This window comes from Trachemys scripta, chromosome 1 (assembly GCF_013100865.1).
Source record: "Trachemys scripta elegans isolate TJP31775 chromosome 1, CAS_Tse_1.0, whole genome shotgun sequence".
In the NCBI taxonomy this organism is placed as follows: Eukaryota; Metazoa; Chordata; order Testudines; family Emydidae; genus Trachemys; species Trachemys scripta.
This window is the reverse complement of record NC_048298.1, coordinates 198,289,284-198,306,023: the sequence shown is the minus strand read 5'-3', so window position 1 is coordinate 198,306,023 and position 16,740 is coordinate 198,289,284. Positions and strand designations below refer to the sequence as shown.

Below are 16,740 nucleotides of genomic sequence, written 5' to 3'. Positions count from 1 at the left end.
AAGATCCGTCAGCATTTGTCCATGCATTTTATACCAGTTTTCTCCCTCCCCGCTCTTTGGGCCTGGAAACAGACATTTTGCCTCATTGTTCATATCCAGCTCTCTCATTTTTCTTTGTCTTTCTTTTATTCCAACTCTCCAACAATAGACAAGGAAGACAAGAAGGATGAAAGAGCCACACTGAAAGGAAAAGGAGAAGAGAACAGGCAGCAGAGATATACGCTCTCCCAATAAATCCTTGCTTCAAGTAGAGACCCCAGCAACCAGTAGTCTAGTAGCATCCCCGCCAATCTGTCATGGAGACAAGGCTGGGACTCTTTTCCTTCCCTTCCTGGAATACTGCAAGCCCCTCAAGACACTGTGCTTTCAACTCAATTCCTGTCACAGCCACATTTCCTCTTCCAGCCAGCCTATAGTGTGGATTCCCCAAGCTGCTCCTGCAGCAGTGAGCCCTACTATAGTGAGCCTGTCCTCCTGCTGATATGATCTGGGCAATTTTTGCCTCTATTCTTTAAGAGGGCCCTTCTTCCAAATGCAGATTCTTCAGACTCTCAGCCCTCCACACACAGCAGAAGGGATGCCACAGTTCCTTCAGGTCACTCCTAAACATCCTTCCCATCAGGCTGACTTTCTTGGAGATGATTCCTAGTTTGATATTACTGTGATACAAAAGGAAGGATTCCGCCCAAACCACTAAAGGCTCAGGATCCCAAGACTGAGTCCATTGTCTTTTATATCCTGGGAACCGTTTACAGTAAAGAACCCTTAGGTAAAATCCAGGGATCTGGAGTGGAATTTTCAAACACACCTCAGATACTTAGGAGCACAAGTCCTATTAACTTCCAACTGGATGCAGGTTCCACACAGGCACCTTTAAAAATTCTACCCTGGATGTGTAAATGGACTACTCTAAAATGTAGTTTGTCTGCACTCTGCCATCTGGGATGCACTCCGATTTTATTGCAGAGAAGACAATAAATGTATCCGACTTTAAATTCTGTTGTTTTAAGATGTGTCAGATGAGTCGAGCCTGAGGCAGCTGCTTGATAAAACCCAAATACATTCTTTAAGCCTCTAATAAATTAAAAAAAAATATATCCGACCTCTGCCCCAGTGGTTCACAATTCTGAGCTCATACGGATCCACGTCTGCTCCTGGGGTTGCCACGTGACGCGTACAAAGTGCCTTTTATCTACAGTCGACCTGGAAGTGGTGAACATTCCTCTCCAACGTCATCGAGATCCATGCCCTTCCAACCACAGGATTTTTTTGATTAATACAATGTGTCCTATTTGAAGCTACCTTTGATAAGCACCTGGAAGTTAAGAGTGTGGACCACAGAGAATCATCACTTTAGTGGGGTATCAGTTACATATTGAGTGTGTAATGAATACTTTATGCTCTGCATTTGCTACTTGTCCATTTCCAGGTGCAGTTCAGGATATTGGCTAATCTATAAAGCCTTACATAATCTGGGACACAGTATGGCAGTGGAGGGCTCATAGGTGGGAAAGCAATCACAATTGAGGGCAAACATGCCTGATCTTTCTCCATGAGAGAGCATGCCGCTCTTCAGGGTTCAGTATAAGATTCTGGTTATTCAGAAGTCTGATATCTAGATCTCCAACAGCAAGGAATGGGTTCTTGAGATTTTGTTGTTGTTAAGTATCTGAGGTGTGTTTGAAAATTCCATTCCAGATTCCTGGATTTTACCTAAGGGTTCTTTACTCTAAACGGTTGCAAGGATGTAAAAGATAATGAACTCAGCCTTGGGATCCTGAGTATAAGCTTCCTAATTAAGGATGCAATAGGCACAGTTACAAATCTCTAAATGAAACAGTGATCAAGCATACTTGTTTTGCTATATAGACTAATAACAGCCTATGAGGTTCTCAGCAGTACAAATTAGTTTTTCTTAAACAAAAATACCCATACCTCATCCAAATATTTTCACATACAAAAGCCTAGGTTTAAGTGTACAATCATATTCTGGGCTCAGTGAGCTTCTCCAAATCAAGAACATATTGCAAAATGTAACTCAGGATGACACTGGAGATTTCCAAATTGCACAATCAGAACATTTGGCTCAGTTGCTTACATACTGCCATGATCCCAAACGTTCATATATTTGCACTGCACTGCTAGAAATGAGTTTCAAAAGACAGTTTGTTAGTGTACATCAGCTTCTGTACATTCCATTAAAATGTACAGATCTCACAACTGAACAGATTGTTAGGTGTTCACGTGATTTGCTATATATGGGGTCGATCCTGTACCAAATTAAGTCAATGGCAATGTTGTCATTGACTTCAGTGGATGCAGAATCAGACTCTAGATGCATTTCCAGTGTACCAGCTGTATGGTAAATAGATGTCAGGATACTTTTCTTTGATATTTATTCTAAAATTAGAAATAATGCCACAAATTCTGTTGAAATCATAATGAATAGTTCAAAACATATTTACAGCTTCAAATTACATATTTTCATATTACCACAGTCCCTTCTTATTTAGGTTTCCTATATATAACCATCAATATACAGCAAACATCAAGCTATACATGATAAAACACCATTTTAGTGCCAACATCTTAAATCTTGGCACAAAGCCAAAAGAAATGCTGAAATTCTCTCTTGTTGCGTCATGAAAATAGAATACTTTGCATATAACATTACATCATTTGAAGTTCTCATATTGCATCACAGGAGAAGATTGTGGGCCAGAGTATGGGCCTGCATAAGTTAGGAAGGGAAGAAGGTGACAGTAATCAGCCATAAAGACTGCTCCAGGATAGTTCTGGCCCGTGGAGTTGACCTGACACAAAGTCACGGGGACGGTATACATTGAACGTTTGCAAAAGGTGATCAAGCTGCCATTCCATCATGTACTCTCCCTAAAGCCCCATGAAGAATTCTGGGGGAGTCAGCCACCGTACCTCCGAGGATTTTGCAGCAGCATGTTCTTCAAACCCCCCAAATGCAGGTTGTGATTTGAAGTTAAAATCTAACACTATGTAAAGTGAAGCTTATTCAGACTGGGATTTCAAAGGAGCTTCAATGAGAGTTAATGGGGGTTAGGCTCCCTGAGGCCCCTTTGGAAATCCCAACTTTAATCTAACTAAAGCACTAGCAGTCATATTAACCTTGGTACAGATCAATGCTTGCATATGCCATTTTAGAAGTTTTTATTGTGGGTTTGTCTGTCATTGGTTAACAGTGTCATTTACTGTGAAAATTACCCAGTCTTTGACTGATTTCTTTCTTTAAAAGAAAAAGCAACTTTATCTACAGACTTCTCATGAGTAAAGCAACCCAGAAAGGGCTTGGAGTAGACTATACAAGGGCTAAGAAATGGGATATCATGATAACTTTAAAAGACAGATGTAAGGCCATCATGTCTAAGACAATTATCTGGCTTTTTTTATAAAAATTAAAGTAATGAAAAAAGTACAGTTGTCAATTAATCGTAGTTAACTCATGTGATTAACTCAAAAATTAATCGTGATTAATCGCAGTTTTAATCACATAGTTAAACAATAGAATACCAATTGAAATTTACTAAATATTTTGGATGTTTTTCTACATTTTCAAATATATTGTTTTCAATTACAACACAGAATACAAAATTAACACTGCTTGTTTTATATTTCTTTTATTACAAATATTTGCACTGTAAAATGATAAACAAAAGAAACGGTATTTTTCAATTCACCTTATACAAGTATTGTAGTGCAATCTCTATCGTGTAAATGTAGATTTTTTGGGGGGTACATAACTGCACTCAAAAAACAATGAAAAACTTTAGATCCTACAAGTCCACTCAGTCCTGCTTCTTATTCAGCCAATCGCTAACACAAACAAGTGTGTTTACATTTATGGGAGATAATGCTGCCTGCTTCTTATTTACAATGTCACCTGCAAGTAAGAACAGGTGTTCGCATGGCACTACTGTAGTCGGTGTCACAAGATATTTACATGCTAGATATGCTAAATATTCATATGCCCCCTTCATGTTTCAGCCACCATTCCAGAGAACATGCTTCCATGCTGATGACGCTTGTTAAAAAAATAATGCGTTAAGTACATTTGTGACTGAACTCCTGAGGGAGAACTGCATGTCTCCTGCTCTGTGTTTTACCTTCATTCTGCCATATATTTCATTTTATAGCAGTCTCGGATGATGACCCAGCACATGCTGTTTGTTTTAAGAACACTTTCACTGTAGATTTGACAAAATGCAAACAAAGTACCAATGTGAGATTTCTAAAGATAGCTACAGCACTCAACCCAAGGTTTAAAAATCTGAAGTGCCTTCCAAAATCTGATAGGGATGAGGTGTGGAGCATGCTTTCAGAAGTCTTAAAATAGCAACACTCTGATGCAGAAACTACAGAACCCGAACCACCAAAAAAGAAAATCTGCTGGTGGTATCTGTCTCAGATGATGAAAATGAACATGCGTCAGTCCGCACTGCTTTGGATGGTTATCAAGCAGAACCTGTCATCAGCATGGACACAAGTCTTCTGAAATGGTGGTTGAAGCATGAAGGGACATATGACATGGAAATATCTTGCAACACTGGCTACAACAGTGCCATGAGAACACTTGTTCTCATTTTCAGGGGACATTGTGAACAAGAAGAGGGCAGTATTATCTCCCGCAAATGTAAACAAACTTCTTTGTCTGAGAAATTGTCTGAACATGAAATAGGACTGAGTGGACTTGTAGGCTTTAAGGTTTTACATTGTTTTATTTTTGAATGCAGGTTTTTTGGTACATAATTCTACATTTGTAAGTTCAACTTTCATGATAAAGAAATTCCACTACAGTACTTTTATTAAGTGAATTGAAAAATATTTCTTTTGTTTTTACAGTATAAATATTTGTAATCAAAATTAAATATAAAGTGAGCACTGTGCACTTTGCATTCTGTGTTATAATTCAAATCAATATATTTGAAAATGTAGAAAACATCCAAAATATTTAAATAAATGGTTTTCTATTATTGTTTAACAGTGCGATTGACCTCATGATTAGTTTTTTTTTATTGCACGATTAATCCTGATTAATTTTTGTAATTACTTGACAGCCCTAGAAAAAAAGCAAAGTGAGTTAATAAGATGCTCAGCCTTTGTTCTCTCTTTTGTATTTAAATAATGGTTCTCAAAATATTCTTGCAGTAGGAAAAACAAAGTACAAAATGTACTTACTATTCTTATGTGCTTATCCAAGAATAACTAAAGTTTTATTCACATGTTGAACCAACAAAAATAAAGTTCTATTTAATTTAAAAATTAAAACTTTATAAATGTATAAACTGTCAGCAATTCTGAGGGGGAGGAATGTTGTGTCATGTGGACTGAGGAGCCCAAAGAGTTATTTTAAATTCCTGATTGAAACAGAAACTAAAGCTAGCTACAAGTTTTCAGCCAAGAGCGATTTTTTTAAAAAAGAAAAACTAAAAAAAAAAAACAAAACAGAAAAACAATTTTCTTTTTTTAAAAGATTATTCTTAAAGGCCCATTCATGACCAAATATTTTTTTTTTGCTAAATTAATAGAGAAAAGAGAAAAAGTTAAGAACCTTCTCGGGACATTTACTAACAATTTTACACACAAACTTGTCTATGTTCCTCAAACAATACCTTGAGCATATTCAGTGGAGTCTATCCTGTGTCTGTGACAGTTGTCCAAGTGACACATTACAGAAGCACTGCTCGTGATTCCATAGTAAAGGGTGAGTTTTTCTCTTAAGAATGGGAATTAAACTACTTTGTTACATATGAAAAATACAGCATATACTCTTCAAAATTACAGCATTTACTCTTTGGGCACAAAATCGTTTAAGAATTTACAAGTTAATCTATTAGTTCATGAGTTAAAATTAATTTTAAAATGGTTCCTTTAAAAAGTTTAGCACCCTATGTCTTTTTAACTCCACCCTGAAGTGATGCCATGAGGAAAAAAATTTACTGTCTCATTAAAAATCAATTTAATTTAGTCTAGGACTACAAACACTATTATATACTAATCATAACTCCATGTTTACTTCATGGCATCAATACCGGGCAAAGTTAACCCTGTCTGGGTTCCTTAACTGTGCATTACCATTCTTTAGAAAGGTTGGATTTCTTTTAAATTTATATTGAACTCTGAATTTTCTGGATTTGCAATGCTTGATTTGCAGCGAATTAAAACATCCCTGTAATCTTTTTACCCTTAAGTTACTGATATGTACTCCCCAACTCAACTCTACGTTAATGTAGATTTTTGTCTGGGAATATAAAAAAGGGGGCTGGGTGGACTTAAGGAGCTAGCAACTTGGTTGTGTTCTTGCTCATTTGCACTACCTAAACAATGTGAAAAGGCCAGAGAGCAGTCAGATCTGGCCAACTAAGAAGTCCCCAGTCATTTGGGAGCTCTCAGTTGGCACACAGCTGGTATAGCCAGTCCCTATGACTTCCCCTCAGACCTGGTGGAGGGGTTGTAGTTAGGGTATGTCCACATTGGAGTTGGAAGCATGCCTCCCAGCCTAGTGTCTGAGCTGAGCTAGCACATTCAAAATGGCAATGTGGCTGTTAAGAGTGGAGCTCAATCTCAGTCTTGAGAGCCCGAGTGGCGATGCCCACACTGCTACTTTTAGCATGCAAGCTATATACATAAATATAGTAATTTTTTATGTATATAGAGCCCCACTAGCACGAGTCTGTCTACCCGGGCTGGGAGACTCACTCTCTGCTGCAGTGTAGACAAACCCAAGACAGCCCCACTGCCTGGCGCAGCACATAAACTGGACCATGATGTCTATGTTGAAAAGGACAGCAGCACAGAAGGCCCCAATATTGCATTCTACAGCCACCAAAAATGGGGAAGCTGATATTTTAAAACGCCTTCTCTGGCAGGGGTTCTCAACCTTTTTCTTTCTGAGGCCCTCCCAACATGCTATAAAAACCTCCATGGCCCACCTGTGCCACAACAGCTGTTTTTCTGCATATCCAGTAGATTAAAAGCCAGGGCTGGCCTTAAGGGGTAGCAGGCAGGTGTGGCCCCATACCACAGGGGCCCTACAAAGCTGAGTTGCTTGGGCTTTGGCTTCAGCCCCACGTGTCTTGGGCTTCTACTTTCTACCCTGAGTCTAATGCTGGCCATGCTCTCTGGTTTATTTTGGGGGACTTCCTGAAACCTGCTTGCAGCCCCGCCAGTGGGCCCCGGACCCTTGGTTGAGAACTGCTTTCCTAAGGGATAGCAATTTGCCTTCATAAATGAGAAAAGCTGAAAAGAGTAAAATACATAAACATCTTCTCTAGTCTGTAGGACATATTCTCCGTGTTTTTGGTAAACAGCATTGACTGTAAACTTTACTAAAGGTAGAACTTTCTGAATAAATGACTATATTTGTGTATATTGGCATTTTCAGATAAAGTCATGCCAAAACTTACTTTTGTTGAATTCAAAGAAGTTTGGAAGTATGAAGGGGTGACATCTCTTTCAAAATTTTCAGTCTACTAAAGAAGATTTCAGAAGTACTGTTCCAGTGTTGCTTAAGTCCCGCAAATAAATCTTTGTGCATCTGCCAAGGAATATATAACCCAGACTGAACTATCATAGTATTGCCAGGGAAGTACTATACAACTGAATGACGGTATGAAAATTTGAGCAGGGCTGAATAGGTGTCAGTTCCAGTTATGTTCATGAAGTTAGAAGTCCCACAAGAGCCCAGTAATGTTGGTGTATTGTGCAGTTTATGAAACAGTTCCTTAGAAGAGCTGCAGCTGTAATGTGCTTATCCCCCTACAAAAGGAGTTATCCACATAGCAATATTAAATCAGCGTCTTCACTCTATGCATTCCTATCCAGTCAGGCCAAGATGACAGTTGGTCAGAAAGAAGCTCCCCCTCCCACCGCATGGCTGTACAAAGGCCATTCACAATAGTAATCCCTGCACTCCAAGGAGAAGAGACTGTTTGCTCATGCAGTTCCCCAAACCAGGGAGGAGATGAGGCCATAACTTAGCTTCCCTTCTTCCCCTGGAAGCCTTGGGAAGGGGTGGGGCTAAGCACTACCCCTTCCTAATGGATATAGAAAACTGTGCTCCCCACTTCAACAAGGGGACTCCATTTACACAAGCGGTGGCTTGAAAGCAATGTTCTAGCTGTCAGTGAAGAATCAATCCCTGCTTGGATTTGGAGTAGAGATCATTGGTCTCAAAAGCAATAGCTCGTTGCCTAAACTAAAGAAGACTCGTATCTATCACCAGAAACAGCACATATAGTTAGAGGCCTGAAAGGAAACGATTAGGGTTTGTCATAACTATGCCAGGTGTTCAGTCTAAGGAAAACAGTTTCAGTCCTATACAAATCTCTTTTCAGCATTACCCTAAGTTAAATCACAACAATACTCCAAAAACAACAAGGAGTCTGGTGGCACCCTAAAGACTAACAGATTTATTTGGGCATAAGCTTTCGTGAGTAAAAACCTCACTTCTTCTTGTTTTTGTAGATACAGACTAACACGGCTACCCCCTGATACTTAACAATACTCCAGGAGCCCTAGGACTGATAATGCATCACTTGAGATCAACTTAGTAATGTATCTAAATATTTTCATAACAGTTCAATTCTTTTGCAGCATTTAAGCCATATAAATTAAACTCCATTAGAAAAGTCTGTTTTCAGTTCCTCAACCAATTCTGTTGTGCAACATACATACTGTTTACACAGGCCACTCTGCTTTGGTATCAGAATGCAAACATGCACCCCTTTACCACACTGATATCAAACCAATAAGGTCCTCAGATCAATATTATGTATGCACCTGAGCTAGAAACAGTTGCATTTGGAGTTCATTTAATTTTGAGGACTACCTTGAACAGCACAATCTAGAAAATTCAGAAATGTACAAGTGTTATGTTTTCAGAGGCAAAAGTCTAAGCCACAAAACTAATTAGGTTGTGAAAGTCATCAGACAAACTCACATTATTGCTAGTGAAAATATTTTCTGAAGCTCGTGAAAAGGAACGAGTGACTAATTGAAAAACAGGAGAACAAATAGTATAGCTGATTAAGATTTATGGTGTTTGGTGATTTTCATGGAGGATAGGTCAATCAATGGCTATTAGTCAGAATGGCAGGGATGGTATCCCTAGTCCCTGTTTGCCAGAAGCTGGGAATGGGCGACAGGTAATGGATCACTTGATGATTACCTGTTCTGTTCATTTCCTCTGGGGCACCTGGCATTGGCCACAGTCGGTAGACAGGATACTAGGCTGGATGGACCTTTGGTCTGACCCAGTATGGCCGTTCTTATTACTAACTTACTTCAACCTTTTTTGGAAATAAATTCTGGAGACAATGAATTAAAATATTTTAATACCAAGATGTTACAAAACAACATTTTTAAAAAAATGTTTCATAACCTCAATACAAGTACTGATTAACATTTTTACTGCTCGACATTTGTTAATTTCTCCCCGCACATTTTGATTTCCTCTTTCTCCTCTTGTTCTCATTTTGAAAGAGAGATTGAAGGAACTCTCTTCAGAGACTGTCAAGACCACTCCACAGGTTGGTCAACAGAGATTTGTCTACTTTAGGGTTTCCTATAGAAGCCACCAATATGGTATGCAAGTACTAAAGAAAATGCTGGATGACAAAAATCACCCATTTTTCACTTCCCCTCACCAGGCACACACCATTACAAACATAGGGCAAATCCTTTAAAAATTCTTTGCTAAGAGTTTTAAAAATTGAAAAAAGGGGAACTTTGATTATTTAGAGTTTAGGGGAACACCAAATCTTTTAGAAATTCCAAAAAATTGTCTTTTCAGCCATTTAGCTCTTTTATGCCAATTTCCATTCTATTTCATCTAGATTCACTACATCTTCCTTTCATCACTTAGGCCCCGATCCTGCAAACAGTTACACACATGCTTAACTTAGTACTGTGAGAAGTCCCACTTGGAATTACTCATGGCAGTAAAATTAAGCATTTGTGTGTTTGCAGGATCAAGATCATTGTGATCCAAATTCCCAGTCCTTTGTTACCTAGGGGTATTGGGTGCCTGTCTGATGAGCTCCGTGAGGCAGGGACCATGTCTTCTCTGTATTGTATGGCCCAGAATACATTAACAATGCTTAACAAGTAAATAAGAATGAAGAAACATTTCATGGCTCTGTATGGATCTGAGGTGAATTGACTCTAATAATTAAATAGTTTTATCATCACTATCTGGATGTATTCAAACCACAATATATTTGGGGCCAGATTTTCAGAGGCCCCTGATTTTGTGTTCATATTTTTTAGCACACAATTGCATGTTGGCACCAGAATCAGAGACTAAGCTGAAGTCCTTTTGAAACATCAAGGCCTCAGTTTACAGAAACCAAGTACTGACCACATACTGGCACACACTGTCCTTTCTCGGATTTATTTGGCATTTTCTAACAAAGTATTTGTCTATAAGAACAAATGAATACATTGGCCTAATAGAAATTAAGAGGAAAAGAACACAGTGGTGATATAGTTCTCAAAACTAAATTTTTATGATTTATTGATATTCCATTCATGTAAGGCACATCGATATGGTAGTTACCCGGTAATCAAAACTAAATGTTTCAGCTCCAGAAATCTGATTAAAAAGGCAATTACAATTACATTGTTACAACACAATTCATGCCATCATCCTAAAATTATGACAACATTTGCATCAAGCAAATGCTGTGTCTCCCAGGGAATCACTTTCTGCAACTTTAATAGTGTGGTACACAGTAAAGATGAAAGTGATTTCACCAGAATTTATATCTGATAATTTGGTCTGATAAAGGTCACCAAACTCTTAATGTTTTCTGTAGCCCTTTAGGAAACTGGCACTTGGTGTTCGTATAATACATTTATTGAGACAATTTAAAAAAAAAATCACTTTTTAAAAAAAAAAGGATTATAGCTAAATAAACTTGGTATGGCCCAATAATATCCTGAATGAATCTGAAGTAAATCTCCAGCATCTCGTATTATTTTAGTGTCAAATAATGAGGTAGCACATTGTTCCAAAATTGTTCTGAATTGTGTAATCCATTCACTACATGTTGTTTTGTCTTTACTTTCTGTTTAGAGCTCTGTACAGCACTTCCTTTCTTCTCCTGCTTTTTTTTATTATGCTTCTGCAGATGCTTATTTACTTTTATTTTTTCTCCAACATTCTCTTCTTCCTCCCCTTCTTCCCCCTCATCTTCACTGTCTCCCTCCCCATCCTCCCTCTCATCTTCCCCCTCCTCCTCTCCCTCTTCTTCCTCCTCTCCCTCTTCTTCCCCTTCCCCCTCTTCATCTTCATCCTCTCCCTCTTCCTCCTCCTCCCCCTCTTCTTCCCCTTCCTCCTCCTCTTCATCTTCATCCTCTCCCTCTTCTTCCCCTTCCCCCTCTTCATCTTCATCCTCACCCTCTTCTTCCCCCTCTTCTTCATCTTCATCCTCCCCCTCTTTTTCATCCTCCCCTTCCTCCCATTCCACTTCCCTCTTTTCTTCATCCTCCTTCTCTGCCTCTTCTTCCTCCTCTCCCTCCCCTTCACCCCCCTCTTCCTCCCTTTCACTGTCTTCATCCTCTTCCTCTTCACCCTCACTCTCAGCCTCCACTTCTGTGTCTTCACTCTGCTCCTCCTTACATTTACTCTCCTTTCCTCCTTCTACCATCTCTTCATCTTTCTTCTCCACTTCTCCCTTGCTCACTGTTTCTTCCTCTTTAAAATTACTCTTTTGACTTCTCTCTTCTGTGCCTCTTCTGTGATGATTCTCTTCAGCCTTTGCCTTTCTCTCATGATCATCTTCCGTTTCATACTGTGATTCAGCATTTTCACTTTCTTCTCCATTACCTTTCTCCTCTTCATCTCCATCTCTTACTACTGAGGTATTATCATCATCATCTTTTCTAACCTCATTTTCATCTTCCTCCTCTCCAGATTCTACTTCACTATTAGTTTTTTCATCCTGGTTCTCCTTTTCACTTTCACCCTCTTTCATTCCCATTTCACTTTCTTCACTCTTCTCTGCCTGAAGATGCTGCTTCTTAGCATCTCGCTGTGGGGCCTCATCAGGTTTATCATCAAACCTCTTCACTTTTGTTTCCTCTTCACTCAGGCTTTTTATATTGGTCTCTTCTGCACTCTCTCTTTGTTTATTTGTATCTTGCTCTTCTTCTGTCTCAGTATCTCTTTCTTCTAAATCATTCACATTTTCTACTGCTTCTATTTGCTTCTGTTTTCCTGTGTCTTTATAACGATCCTTGTGCATTTTTCTCCTCTGAAGTACATATTTTGCAAAATCATTACTACTTTCCTCACTTGAAGATGATGACACAGATACTGCTATTTGTTTAATGAATCTCTCCTTTTTCTTAAGTCCTCTCTGTTCTTCATTACTTTCTTCCCCTCTGACATATATTTCTCCATATTTATCAGATGTCCTAACTTCATCCACTGCATCTTTACTTTCTTGTTTAACAGGTTTTTGGTTTTGTGCAGTTACTGAAATGGTCACTGGTTTGTTACTGGCTGCAGCAGGCAGTATATCTGTTTTAGGGGGGTGCTTAGATTTAATAGCTTTTTTTAACTTTTCAGTGGAAAAAAATAATTCTTTAGACTTATTACTGGAAAGACCGTAAGATGTGTCTTGTTTTCTAGGTTTAAGATTTTCTGCATAGTCTTTCTTCCTTTTCACTAATTTGAGTTGATGTTTAACAGTTTGCTGAATATCAGACTTCAGTTTGCTAATAGTGTATGCCTGTTCTAGTTTATTTTTTATATGCTTTTTATTAGCCTTAATTTTCCCCACAAAGGCATCATAATCACTGCATTCTAGATCTGAACCATTTCCAAGAGAGACTGAATTTAAAGACTGCTTTTGCAAAGAACCATCAGTTGATTTTGAACCTTCCTGCATTAAATTAAGATCAGTCTTTTTCAACCCACCCTTACCATCACTTTTCAGTGTCACATTTTTATTGTTCTTCTATTCCACATGAGAAGCAGAAAATTAAAAAGAAAGAAGGAAAGCATTAAGAACAAATTAAATGAGAACAAATGGAAAAGACTATAGACATATCTGAATAAGAAAAGATGTGTTTGATAGGACTAAAAAAATGGCATAAAATACAGAATATTCCAAATAAAATTAATTTAAATAATACATAACTGTTTAAAGAATGAAACACTTATTGAGTAGGTTAAATGCACTCTCTCGATTCTGGGATCAGTGTATTTACTACTGATCTAAAGCTACTTTGTCTTTTTTTGGCTTAAATTTAAAATTTTCTCTTATATACTTCATTTATCAATTATATTTTGTGTAATCAATTTTGAAATATAAGATTATGAGCTGATATTAATGTACCCCTAATATCAAAATTCTGTTATCACTTTAAAATTAATACAGGATGGTAAGATAGAAGTCTCAACTTTATAATGGGATAAAAGTATTATTGCCCAGTGAATCATTACATTTTACTGTAAAATTACATCCAGCATTTTGTAAACATGGTTACTTTACATATATTTTGACCTGGATTTTAATCCAAATATTCTAGTATCAGCAATCAAGTAAATGGCAAGTTATCATTACTGTATGTTACAAAATGTATAATGTAAGTTACAGTATACTGCCCCTTCAATTACAGTAATATTATAATGTCTCATCTCAAACTGCTCCAGACAGACCCCTGCATCTGCACAGAGCCCCAGTGATTTCCTTGTAAACTCAGGGATCTACCCAGTGGAGCCGTTTGCAGCATCCAGGCCTAAAAGTTTTATGTAGGAAGAAGTCTAAAGAAATTGAGGTTTCCTTTATGAGAATTAGGAGCAAAAAAGAGAAAGGAAAGAAAGAGGATGCCCTATGAAAAGAGTTATACATTTTCTACATTTCAAACATGATTAATTACAGTACCTTTTGTTTTTGAACTGGTGATAATTTTAAGGACTGGTCCCTGTGATTCAATCTCATCATATGTGTCTGAAAAGAATGGGGATACAAATTAAAGAATGAAATGTAAGCTAATTAATAAACATGAGTTAAATAAGAATGATACCTTTTTTACATTTAATAGGTTTCATCAGAGGATCTAAAAATATTTCCCAAACATTAAGCCTGTCAATTAAATTGTAATTGAAACTGCTGTGAAGAAATGTATTCTATTCTTCAATTATGTAAATTAAATTCTTCAGACCATTTAAAAATAATAATCTACAAGATGACATTTAAGAGGTCTCCAGTATATTCACACTGGGCTCATTCAAGTGATCTTAGGATCTAGGGGACACCTTTTTGTATTTTTTTTTTTCTTTTTTAAAAGGGTGCCTAAAGTTAGGCTTCCAAATCAGTGGCTTAATTTTAAATGTCTTGAGCACCCCACAGCTCCCACTGCTCCCACTGTTTTTCACTGTGAATTCCTGGATGCTAAGCATATTTGAAAATTCAGGCCACCGACTTATGTGCCTTGATATAGATTTAGGAGCCTAATTTCAGACATACACTTTTTAAAGTCTTGGCCAGGAAACATTCAAGTCCTATACATCTAAGAAACTACAGAATAGGATATTAATTTCGCTATAATTCAAAATTCTAATGCAGCTAAAAGAAGAGCAAAGATTGATCTATGGGGGCTTATACCACCACACTGTCTTGCAAACAGTAGTAAGATAGCACTTTCTGAGATAAGAAGAAATAATAATAATAATAAATTAATAATAAAAAAGGCGTGAGGAAACGCCAGGCAGCAACACCTGGGTTTTGCTAAAGAACTGAGACTAACAAGGATCTGAGGAAACAGTTGAGTCAGGAAAAGACATGTTTTCATTTAAGATGAAAGCTGCAATTTCAACTGTGATGTTTTACTAAATTAACCCCCACATTTATTTGATTTCCAAGAGTCATGATGCAGTTTTGAGAACACCACAGAGGGGAAACTGAGGCAGTGTCAGGTTCCAAAACAGCTACATCATGGTATCATGAAATACGTGAACATCTTAATACCACTATGCACACAGCTTGAGGAAAAAGACTGTCAAATTACCATTTTTAGCAAACAGTTCAATTCCGCTTTTAATGAACCAACAGTTTGCCATTCTGTAACCATCTACAAGTGCACTCTGAAGCCACCTTCCATGCATCACAGAGTTCTGACTACTACCGTAGTGCCTTTTCACTTAAATATGAAAGGGGGGGGGGGGAATCCTCAGTTTCTCCCATGGTCACAATCAATTCTCTTTTAGAAAATCTGTCCCCGCTGCAACAAGATCAATCGCCGACTGAATGGCAGTAACTAACACCTTATCTCATGATCAGAACCATGTACAGAATTGCTGATTTTCCCCCGAACCAACAACATTTTAGTTTCTAAGAGAGCTTTTTAAAAATATAAATACCCACATATCCCGTCTACTAACACCATCAAAAAAAAACCACCACCAAGGCTTTTCATGCCTTTGGGGCCTACAAAAACTGTCATTGCTGCCATTTAGAATTGGAGTAGCTGTGCTGTAAACAGGTAATTTCGCACGAGGAAGAATAATCACTTCTATTTTCATCTTGATACATTTTCCTGAAACAGATATCTTTTCAAACAGCTATTTAAAAATATATTTCTACTACTTCTATATCGGTCTATTAACAGAAAGGCACTTCTGAATTTGTTCATAACCCAGTATACAAAAAAACAAAAACACAAAAAAAGTGAAAATATGCCTGGCATACAGACAGTACATGATGAGTGCAAGATATTAAAAACAGATTTCTTCATATGTTAGTAAATTCTTCAAGACCTATTTTAATTTGTATATTTGGCAATTTTTACACCAAATATGTATGGAGTATTTTCACCATTCTTTTACAAATGTGGTATATTTCAGGGAAGTTTTTTGTTTCATTTAAAAAAAAAAAACACCTCTCTCATTCCATTGCTACTATATCTAATTTGCTTTTACAGAAGAAATTCCCAAAATATTATCTGTGGATCACTTTTGGGAACATTTTTTATTTTATTTTTTAAATATCATTTACATACAAAAAAGAAAAAATGACACGTTTTTTAAAAATGTAAATGATTAAGTTAGCAAGGAACTCTGGCCAAACTAATAATGGCTCCTGCAAAGCACTGCATTAACCAAAGCACATTTGGGAACATAGATACATTATGTTCACTATGGCACCAATTCAGCACAGCACTTAAACATGTGCTTAAGTCCCACTGAAGTCAAAAAACTACACTATTGCCTTTCCATAATGCTGATCCGGATTCACTAGTTCCTAAACAATGGATGGGGCTGAGACATGCTCTAGCATGCCTGAATAGGATAGGCAAAGATATGTAGGTGATGTTTTAAACAATGTTTAAAACCCCCCCAAAAAATATTATGGCAAGATGTTTTAGGGTTGTGAAATACTCAAATGTTCCATATTTGGGATCCTTTCTTTAGTCTCCTCCACCTGTATCATAAAAGCTGTGCCAGGAGCACACGTGCGCGCACACACACACACACACACACACACACGCTGTAGCCTTGAACAATGGCAGCATGAAACACTCACTGTGTGATGAGAATTAGTGGTACACAAAATATTTTATACCAATACCACTTGAACAAACTTTTTGTAATAAAAATATCCAAATATTTTCAATGATGAAATGAGAGATCAGCACATTTCAAGCATCTCTATAGTAGTCCTCAAGATTAAGGGACTTCATATGAAAAACCAAGACTGT

The 16,740-nt window shown here is 37.6% G+C and overlaps 1 protein-coding gene across 1 annotated transcript in view; it reads right to left on the bottom strand.

Moving 5' to 3' along the window:
* Nucleotides 1–16,740, bottom strand: part of RPGR (retinitis pigmentosa GTPase regulator) — a 109,036-nt gene that overhangs the window by 31,043 nt on the left and 61,253 nt on the right. The window contains exon 14 of the mRNA XM_034754505.1: nt 13,926–13,991. Coding sequence (XP_034610396.1) covers nt 13,926–13,991 — 66 coding nt within the window. The remainder of the gene's footprint in view (nt 1–13,925; nt 13,992–16,740) is intronic.